This window comes from Monodon monoceros, unplaced genomic scaffold, assembly GCF_005190385.1.
Source record: "Monodon monoceros isolate NGI ecotype Baffin Bay Population unplaced genomic scaffold, NGI_Narwhal_1 Super_Scaffold_6, whole genome shotgun sequence".
Lineage (NCBI taxonomy): Eukaryota > Metazoa > Chordata > Mammalia > Artiodactyla > Monodontidae > Monodon > Monodon monoceros.
The window spans coordinates 76,592,034-76,603,352 of NW_021703783.1; the positions used below are offsets into that span (position 1 = coordinate 76,592,034).

The 11,319-nt window shown below is 36.0% G+C and overlaps 1 protein-coding gene across 1 annotated transcript in view; it reads left to right on the forward strand.

Moving 5' to 3' along the window:
• CFAP54 (cilia and flagella associated protein 54) overlaps positions 1 to 1,293 on the forward strand; it is a 295,719-nt gene extending 294,426 nt beyond the window's left edge. Inside the window, exon 68 of the mRNA XM_029206275.1 lies at positions 1,100 to 1,293. Coding sequence (XP_029062108.1) covers positions 1,100 to 1,219 — 120 coding nt within the window. The 3' untranslated portion in view covers positions 1,220 to 1,293. The remainder of the gene's footprint in view (positions 1 to 1,099) is intronic.
• Positions 1,294 to 11,319: the final 10,026 nt, after the last annotated feature.

The following is an 11,319-nucleotide window of genomic DNA, read 5'->3' on the forward strand; positions in this document are numbered from 1 at the left end:
GTAAAAGCAAATAATGGAAATCTAGGTATCCTATTTCAAAAAATAAAGAAAAAAAGGAAAAGAAAAAAACCCACATGATTATACATTTGTATGAGGATTTTTTAAGTTTTGGAAAGATATTCTTTAAACTGCTAACACTGATTACTTCAGGATTGAGTAAAAAAGGAGGATGTTATTAATTTTTTTCACCTCTTTATTATCCGAAGTTATAGAAAGCATTGGAATACTTTGATCATTTTTTTAATCCAATAAAATGAAGAATAAGAAATGAAAACCAGTCTCTACTTTTAAGTTCGTTATGTTTTCTTGAGAATAAAAGTTTCATTTAACAAGCAGACAAGACATTTAAAAAACTTGTCCTCTAGTTTCTTACCAGGATTCAGGGCCCCAAGGATCTAATTCATTGTGACCATTCTCCGTGATGTTTCTCATACATCTTCAAAAGTATCTAAGTCTGCGTGAAGTGCGTCCCCAGTAAACATTTATTTCCTTTCCTTCATGTTTGTTGTCTCCTTCTTGCCCTTCTCCCACTCAAATAACCAGTGCTATGACCCCCAAAGTGGTCTTTATTTTCCATCTTTCAGGCTGCTCAGATGACTTAGGCCGCACTAGTCCTCAGCATGGTAACTAGGTGTTTCTTTCAGAAAGAGTGAGCTCCAAACACAATTTTTGCTTCACCATGTCAGGATTTAAGCTCAAAATGAGGGAGGGAGAGTTGTCAACTGAGCAATGTGTTATGGAGGAAAGTGGTTCATTAGTAACTGGGCCAAAATTCCTACACTTACAATCACATACAATGATTATATAAACACGAATGGTCCATATTTATACGAGTGTCTGCTGTTTTGTAGGCTCATTTTTATACATTTACAGATATGAATCTGTAGGCTGTTTTTATAGACTCATAGATATGAATCTTCATAGGATAGAAAATGATATATGTGACATTTCAGCAGGGTAGAGATGTGAAATTTGTGTCTTAGGCAAGAGTTAAAAATCTTTCAAATAAATTATTACATGGAATTGGTATTTGAGAACATTACTTCAGTCAACAGTTCGGAACAATGCATTTCATGAACACTTTTATGCTTTTTCTCAGGTCCCATTTGATATCTCGCTGCCATCTATGTTCAGTCTTGAGAGACTTTTTGATCTTGCTAGTGGTTGTATCGTATCAGAAGGAAGCCTTTTCAACTGGATGGTGTCGATTATTCCCTGAACATCCTTTACGTGTTAACCTTATAAAGGATTTAATTGTTACTGCTTTTCTTGTTTGAAATAAATTTTTGGAACTATCCTCTTATAATAAGCAAAATAAAATTGTTTTCTTTCATAAGCTAAATTTCCTTAAAAAAACATTGTTTTGAGTAATGTTTTAAATGGTATTTGAATTAAATGACAATGCTGTTGCTTATTAAAACTATCTTACAGAGCTACTCATAGAAAATATGTTTGTGCACAGTACAACTATTCCCACTTTTGTATAATGTTTAGGTCTTTAGATGCATCCATACAGCAAGACTGAATTAAACCAGTGGTTCTTGACTAGGGGCAGTTTTGCCCCTCAGGTGACATTTGGCAGTGTCTGAAGATATTTTTGATTATTATAACTGCGAAGGCAGTACAACTGGCATCTAGTGGGTAGAAGCCAGGGATGCTGCGAAGTATCCTGCAATGTCCAGAAGAGCCCCCCACAGCCACAAATTATCTGGCTCAAAATATCTGTGCCAAGGTTGAAAAATTCTGGATAAACTTCGAGTCAACTCGAAGTGTTCAGTCAACTTTGGAATTTGTCTGTGTGGCTTAGGAAGAAATCTACAGTGAATTAGACCTTTAATATTTTGCACTTCTGAGGGATAGCATTGCATAAAGTTTTAGAACATGGGCTATGGAACTATATAGACCTGAATTTGAATAGTAACTTCACCACTTGCTAGTTCTGCTACTTTGAGAAAGTAACAAATTCTTTAAGCCTTCCTTTCCTTACCTGTAGAATGGGAACATTAATAGAATTGCTGTGAGGATTAAATTAAGTGATACGATTAAAAGGTGCTTAGTACCTGAAGTAGTAATAATCATCTTGCTAGGAGTTGTCATTTCCCTGCCAAATTGGAAGAAGATCATGCATTTCTGATCCACTTTGTTTAGCCTCAAAGAATGCTATATGTGAGTGCTTCCTGCATGTTGGCTCATGAATGGATATTCACAGTAAAATGAAAAAAATAAGGAAACATAAATATGTTTTTTATAAAGTTAAATGTGTTTAATGAACTGCTCTTTATTTTAAGATTATGGATTTTCTCCTTCCTATTTGGGTTAAAATGGCCTTTCTTTTTTCTAATTTTTATTGAAATACAGTTGATTTACAGTGTTGTGTTAGCTTTCAGATATATATATATATATATTCTTTTTTTACATTCTCTTGTATTATAGGTTATTACAAGATATTGAATAGAGTTCCCTATGCTGTACGAGTTAAGTCCTTGTTGGTTATCTATTTTATATAGTAGTGTGTATATGTCAGTCCCCCAATCCTAACTTATCCCCCCCTCACTTTCCCCTTTAGTAACCATAAGTTTGTTTTCTATGTCTGTGAGTCTATTTGTGTTTTGTAAATAAGTTCATTTGTATAATTTTTTAGATTCCACATATAAGTGATATCATATGATATTTGTCTTTGCCTTACTTCACTTAGTATGATAATTGCTAGATCCATCCATGTTGCTGCAAGTGGCATTATTTAACTTTTTTATGGCTGAGTAATATTCCATTGTGTGTATGTGTGTGTGTGTGTGTGTGTGTGTGTGTGTGTGTGTATGTGTGTATACCACATCTTCTTTATTCATCTGTCGATGGACACTTAGGTTGCTTCCCTGTCTTGGCTATAGTACAATAACTAGTGCTGCTATGAATATTGGGGTGCTTGTATCTTTTTGAATTATGTTTTTCTCCTGATATATGCCCAGGAGTGGGATTGCAGGATCATATGTTTGCTCTATTTTAGTTTTTTAAGGAACCTCCATACTGTTCTCTATAGTGGCTGTACCAATTTACATTCCCACCAACAGTGTAGAGGGTTCCTTTTTCTCCACATCCTCTCCAGCATGTATTATTTGGAGACTTTTTTTTGTTGGCCATTCTGATTGGTGTGAGGTGATAACCTTAATGTTGTTTTGATTTGCATTTCCAATAATTAGTGATGTGGAGCATCTTTTCATGTGCCTTTTGGCCATCTGTATATCTTCTTTGGAGAAATGTCTTTTTAGATGTTCTGCCCATTTTTCGATTGGGTTATTTGTTTTTCTGATATTGAACTGTATGAGCTGTTTGTATATTTTGGAGATTGATTCCTTGTCAGTTGTATCATTTGCAAATATTTTCTCCCATTCTGGATGTTGTCTTTTTGTTTTGTTTATGGTTTTCTTTGCTGTGCAAAAGCTTTTAAGTTTCACTAGGCCCCATTTGTTTATTTTTGTTTTTATTTCCATTACTCTAGGAGACAGATCCAAAAAGATATTACTGCAATTTATGTCAAAGAGTGTTCTGCTTATGTTTTCCTCTAGTAGTTTTATAGTATCTGGTTTTACATTTAGGTCTTTAATCCATTTTGAGTTTATTTTTGTGTATGATTTTAGAGAATGTTCTAATTTCATTCTTTTACATGTTGCTCTCCAGTTTTCCCAGCACCACTTACTGAAAAAACTTCTTTCCTCCATTGTATATTCTTCCCTCCTATGTCATAGATTAGGTGACCATAGGTGCGTGGGTTTATCTCTGGGCTTTCTATCCTGTTCCAGTGATCTATATTTCTGGTTTTGTGCCAGTACCATACTGTTTTGATGGCTGTAGCTTTGTAGTATAGTCTGAAGTCAGGGAGCCTGATTCTTCCAGCTCTGTTTTTCTTTACCAGATTGCTTTGGTTATTCAAGGTCTTTTGTGTTTCCATACAAATTTAAAAACTCTTTGTTCTAGTTCTGTGAAAAATGAAAATGGCCTTTCTTTTATGGAGTAGTGATAATAGGAGCTGGTAACCCATATTTTAAAATGTACTTACTTTACAATAAAAGAAAAAAGTAGCAACCTAGCAACCTTATATTGGTCCCTGTTTTGGTTTTTGTTTTGTTTTTGTCTTTTTTGTTTGTTTTGTTTTTTCATTTACACATCCATGAAGTCCAAAGTCTGGGAATAACCAAGCTAGAATTGTCAAGAATACTACATAAAAGAAATGAGTCTTGAGCAAGACTTTTAATGATAAGAAGGGTAATAATGGTTGAAAATTTGCTGGTAGGGAAGATGCTGTTGGAGAACAGAGGCATAAAAGTGAAGATGAATATAGTGTATGTGCAAAGGACTCTCCTGCTAACAATCTGGACAGTCATGATGGAAATAAGATAAACTCTAAGGATGGAATTGGAGTGAAGACTTTGGCCTTGATTCAGTATATGATAGGGTAGCATTACTGGTGATTAAGGAGAAGAGTGACACATTCTTGGCGCTAGTGGACATTTGATAAGTGTTGATTGAGTGAAAGAGAATGAATGAATGAATGAAATGAATGATAGCCTGGCTTTCAGGGAAGATGAGCATGCGGTATACAATGGAAAGGAAAGAAACAAAGGCAAGAAGACCCGCAGGAAACCATGTTGTAGTGAAAAAGAAAGGGACAAAATATTTACCACTGAATTCAGAAAGAAAATTTGCCTGATGGCTATACCCTCAAACAAAATAAAATTTGGGTCAGCCAGAAAAGCCATTCAGAAAGTGATGGTGCTAATGTGGTGAAGGTTTCCAAATCCTTTGGTCTGGGACTGGGGTTTATAAATTTCTCTGCTGGGATCGAGAAAGCTTTCAAGGGTTTTGTGTTTCTCCCAAGGGAAGTTTAATTTATTATGCAAAGGTTAGCTACCAGAGGCAAAAGGAACAGGAGGCACTACACATTTAACATAAGTGTGGAAATACAGCCTGACTAATAACCAAGGCCCTTCACTTCAACCTAATATTCATTTACTGAGAATGTATATGCATGTCTTTCATTATTCATTTCTGTTAAGTTTTTACTAATTGGATGCTTTTTGTTTTACTTTATTTAAAAATTAATGAACACAAATACATGTAGTGTTTTATAGAACTTTAGAATGATGCCTGGCACCTAATAAAGGTCTATAATATTTGTTGAATGAATAATTGGATGGGTGGATGTACATATGTAAGTATGTTTTGTATGTATATATGTACGTACATGACCCAGGCAAGGTGACAGTATGGGGCTCTAAAAGGAGGGGAAGCAAAGGTATCACCACCACCACTGCCATCACTATCACTATCGTTTTTTTGTTTGTTTTCTGTAATTTTTTTATTGAAGTATAGTGAATTTATAATGTTTCAGGTATACAGCAAAGTAATTCAGTTATACATATATATATATTTATATACACATATGTATATACATATATGTATATATGTATACATATAAAAGAATATCTTTTTCAGATTCTTTTCCATTACATGTTATTACAAGATATTGAATTTAGTTCCCTTTGCTATAGTAGATCCTTATTGTTTATCTATTTTATATATAGTAGTGTGTATCTGTTAATCCAAAATTCCTAATTTATTCCCCCTCTTCCCTTTTGGTAACCATAAGTTTGTTTTCTGTGTCTGTGAGTCTATTTCTGTTTTGTAAATAAGTTCATTTGTATAATTTTTTTAGAGTCTACATATAAGCGATATTGTATGATATTTGTCTTTCTCTGTCTGACTTAACTTCACTTAGTATGATAATCTTTAGGTCCATCCATGTCACTGCAAATGGCATTATTTCAATCTTCTTATGGCTGAGTAATATTCCATTGTGTATAATATCACATCTTTATCCATTCATCTGTCGATGGACATTTGGTTTGCTTCCATGTCTTGGCTATTGTAAATAGTGCTGCTATGAACATTGGGCTGCATGTATCTTTTCAAATTAGGTATTTCTCCAGATACGTGCCCAGGAGTGGGATTGCTTGATCATATGGTAACTCTAGTTTTAGTTTTTAAGGAAGTTCCTTAAAAAAACTATCACTGCATTTGTTGTCTATCCTTTCTGGAGCATTTACTGTGCAAGGCACTGCATAAGTAAATACTTCATATGCATTATCTCCTTCTGGACTCACAAGAATTAGGAGTGTGATGCACATAGGATGACTGGCTCTGTTTTACAAATGAGGAAACAAAGGCATCAAGCAGTTCAGCAACTTGTCCAATGATCATATTCAGAGGTAGAGCCAGGATCTAAATCCCAGCTCTTTCTGACTGGAGAATTTGAGCTCTTTGTTGCTAACCTGGCTTCCCCAGCCCTTGTACCTACTCTACTGCTTTGGGAAATTTGAAAATCAAGGGAGAGGAAGACATAGCTGAACCTCAAGCTAAAACTGGAATACCTCGTGGGGAACACCCTAGAAAGAGATTGTTAAAAATCACTTGCCGACTGAATGGATAACCCAAGAAAGCATGGGGTGTCCCCAGTGTTATCCATGCCAATACATTGTTTACCTTTGGGGAAGACAGGTCCCTTCCAACTATTGCAGATAATATTTCAGCATATTTTTACTTTCTTCCCACATTTAGTAACTTACAGATGCTGTCATTCTTAGGTTTTGTTTTGACTGAGAGAAACACTGTCTAAAACTGCACCAGACCCTGCAGTCACGGTTTCCCCATTTTAAGCCATCATTCCAGAAATCCCCCATCTCTTCTAAAATAGGGACAACAGTCACTGGTTAGCGCTGAAACTTTCTGTGCAAGGCAGTGAGAAAACGGTGATGAACTGGGCTGAAGTACAAACAAAAAGAAAATTCAACGTCTACCAGGATGAAAGATGTATTTGTTTCCGGAAATGTCTTTCAGGCTTTCTTTAAAGACCAAATTACACAATTTGCAGCTGCTTTTTTTTCCCCATGCAACGTACAGTATCTACAGATGTTTTATAGCAGACACCTGCAATGTTTTCTATTTGTCTTAATTATAACAGAGAATGACAGGAGACAAAGTAAAATGGGAAGAAGAGAAGGAGAAAGAGGGGGAGGGAAGCAGGGAGCGAGAGAAGAGGAGCCGGTGCTAGCATCTAAGTGATGGGTAATAAAACCCCAGTGCTCCCCATATCTTTCCCCATATCAATCTCCAAGAGATTGCTTAAGAAATTGACCACCTGCCAGCTATTCAGAGGCTTAAATGCAGTAGTCTCGGTTCAGTACACGTGTAGGCACTTCCCATATTCCCCAGCCTGGTTGACTTGTTCTCCTTCACTGAATTGCAGGGGGAAAAAAATGGTACATTTTTGGAGAGTACTAGAAACTTGGCTTCTGCCTCTGGTCTGCATTGCCCTTCTTTCCCCTTCTGGACAGCATTATACAGATCCCTCCATCGCAGCTCAAATGACAGAGCATAGGCTCCCAGAACTCCTGGAGTACTTCCTGGTGCACTGATAATTTGGCTTTTAACAATGCCCAAGGGCACATAGTTGTGTATTGTTACATTTCACAGCAAGGTCTTATAACCTTAGCACAAGGGTGTCATAAGTGTTTGAGCCCGCCCTACAGTCCTTTGGCTTTCATTTGTCTTGAGACGGGTACATCATTTTTTGTTGATGTATCTTTTAATCTACAAGGTGTCCACAAGCCTGGAAAGGTAGGTGAAATATACATAATGTCATCATGAACATCTTCAATCTGTAGAAAAATAAAATATTATTTTAAACTTTAATTTATCTTTGTGTGCATAGGATTGGACAAGCCACTAACTGGGAGTTAGGGAAGAAAATAGTGGATCCAGAAGTCCACTGTTTAACCACCCTTTTTCATTTTCTTATATTTGAAATGCTTGTGATATATCCCCGAAAGAAGCGCCCACCTATATGCCCAAGGAAACTTATGCAAAAATGTTCACTGAGGCATAGATTACAATAGTGCGCACACACACACACAAAACCCTACTGACTATCCCTCAGGTGGATAATGGATAAATAAATAATTGTGTAACATACAGTAGAATATTATATAAAACATATAAATGAATAATAGACTACCACAGAGCAGTTGTAAATGAATTACAGAGATATACATCAATCTGGATATGCTTCAAAAGTAGGTTGAGCAAAAGAAAAAAATGAAGTGATATAGAAGGATACATATAGGGAGATACTATTTAAAGTTTTGAAAACAGGAAAAATATATATAGATGTATAAATATATACTAAACTTCTTTTTAAGGGCAGGTTAATTAATGGTCAATACCAAATTCAAGTTTGTGGTCACCTCTTGGATGAAGGAAGGAAATGAGGTCAAGTAAGAATGCCCAAGAGGTTTCATTTGTAAAATTTCCTTTCTTAAGCTGTTTGTTATATTGGTTTCTACTTTTTTGTATACATGAAATATTTCATAAATTAAAAAGAAACACATCGTTTACCTTCCTCATCTTGTTGGCCGGCAAGCTTAGTATGGTTACTGGCTCACCTATCAGTAAATAACTATTACATGTGAGTAATGAGCCTGGTCTCATTATACAACTGTAACTGTGTCATTCATATCTGGTTCCATTATTTGGGGTTTCAATGACAACTTAAAACAATTTTAAAACTAATGTCAAGCTATATAGGTGCCCAATTTTAGAAAACTCTGTCTATGAATATATTAATTTTTAATATAAGGTAGTAGAGCCTCAGTAAATGTTTAATTAAATTGAGGTGGATTCCCAGTGCAATTCCTGTCTTTTGTGAGTTCCCTAGTTACACTTTAAATTATTTGATTTTCCAAAATTAGATATTTGCCAAACTTTTCACATGATTTTTTGGTTATGCAAAATGAGTTCACTTGTAAAATCTAGCTGCTGTCCATAATTTCAATGTTTTTAAAAATATATTAGGGAAGAAGTTTCTCTTTGCTAAAGATCACCTCCTATTTTTACTTTACACTTCAGTAAAGCTTTATGAGTTGCAACTTTGACACTAAAATTTCCGTGGCAAAAGATTTTCTTTTTTTTGTCATAAACACAAGTATGATTGAGAAGAAGGCTTTAGTGACAGCAGTTTTCTTCATAATTAAATTCATTACTTAAAATGCTGGGTTAAGAAGCGTAGGAATTTTATTACAACAAGGACATTTTCAACTGGATCTTTGGAGGTGACACAAAATTAATTGCTATAAAATTACCTTTGGTTGTGTTTGATATTTAAGATAACATTTATACATTTTTTATTTAATAGCTTTGAATGGAGCATGTCTAAAACCATATTCTGCTCAAGTACAGATCGCCCTGAACCCTCCCTTTAAATGGTCCACAGTGTGAAAACTCAGTAGATTTCTAAGTAGTGCCACAACTTTCCTAAGCTAATTCTCCCCCAACAGATTCACAGGAATTTCTTGACCTGATTTCTTGTCATTATAAAAGCAATTCAGAACTGATGTAGAGGATTTGCAAAATACTGTAAGGTACAAAGTAGAAAATAAAAGTTACTCAGAAATCCGCTACTGTGAAGCAACCAATGTTAACATTTAAATGTATCCTCGGGGCCTTCCCTGGTGGTTCAGTGATTAAGAATCCGCCTGCCAATGCAGAGGACACAGGTTCAAGCCCCGGTCCAGGAAGATCCCACATACCCTGGAGCAACTAAGCCCGTGTGCCTCAACTACTGAGTCTGTGCTCTAGAGCCCATAAGCAACAGCGACTGAAGGCCGCTCACCTAGAGCCTGTGCTCCGCAACAAGAGAAGTCACTGCAATGAGAGGCCCACGCCACCGCAACAAAGAGTAGCCCCTGATCTCTGCAACTAGAGAAAAACCCGCGCACAGCAACGAAGACCCAACGCAGCCAAAAATAAATAAATTTATTAAAAATAAATAAATAAATGTATTCCCTATAGCACATCTGTTTTCCCTAATAGCCAGAAAAAAACCATCTTCAGACTGAAAAGTATTGAGATTTGCAGCAACTATCCATATTCCCTAAAGGTGTAGCACAGATGGGCCTTTTCAGAGTCTATTGGCTGGGAAAATGCCTGAGTTGGGAATATTTAGGCCTGGTGGTTGGAGTGAAATGCAATTAGAAAAATCAGGATGTAAGTGGATCCAAAGCAATTGTCCAGAGTTCTCTGTCCAAGTAATAAAGTGTATGGTAATGATCCATAGGAAAGGAAAAAAACCAAATCTTTGTTTTGTCCTTTGGAGGCTGGTCATTTGATCTCTCTTTCAGAGATGCATTAGTATTTCCCTGACAAATGGCTCATTTATTCATATATGCACTTGTTCATTTGATAGATTTTATTCTGTGTCTTTGCTTCCCAGCAGACATGTCCTTTCTCAGTCTTTATTTTAAAAATATTTATCAGGTGCCCACTATATGCCAGAGACTGTGCACTTGATGGGCTCCACTTAGGCAGTCCCTACTTTCAAAAACTCACCTCTAATGACTCCAGCTCTTCTTTTCAGATTCAGCTGGGATCTCTCCTACCATGAACCTGTCTCTTCAGCTTCCCCCTGGTGTTTCCCTGTAAACGCATGTATGCTCTGTCACACCCACTCTATCCCATACATGCTTATTTACATGTCTGTCCCCCTCCTTGAGATCCGGGAGCAAAGTAGGTGGATTTCAAGGAAACAAATTTATTTTTCCATTGTTTATGAAAGTTTCTTGTTAAATTTTGATTTGCATGTTTTTGACTACAACTGAGATTGAACTTTTTTTTTCGCATTTGTTATCTTCCCATTGCATTTTTTTCTGTTTTCATACTTCTTCAGAACCTTTCCTCAATTTTTTACTTGTATGCTCACCTATTTTCCTCTTGTTGATTTCCAAGATTCCTCATGATCAAGGCTATTCATCCTTTTTATATGTTTTGTGAATTTTTGTCAGGTTTTCACTTGGCTCTCAATTTTCATTTACTGTTTGGTAGTTCTTATTTTTAAAGCTGGGTTAGTCAAATCGAGAGCATTTAGTTGGTTTTATTCAGACTTGCCCGAAAAAGGATTTAAGGTAGCTTACAAGTATGCATTCGCTGAAACCAGGTAAGAAAAATGAGGCCAATAAAACAAATAAAAGTAGGAAAGTAAGATGGAGCCAGGAATTGCGTTAATTTCTTGAAAAAAGATGCTGTTACAAGCTTTAGTCTTACTAGGGGTCAGCCACATAGTTGTGTGCTTTCCTGCAACATGTTTTGGCAAGTAAATATAATGCATTACAAGATCAACTTTGTAATGAGGGAAACACAGACCATGGACTTAGGAGAAGTGCTGCTGTTCCTGGTACTAATTCCAGAAAACTGTTTTTCCTAAGGTTCCTCATG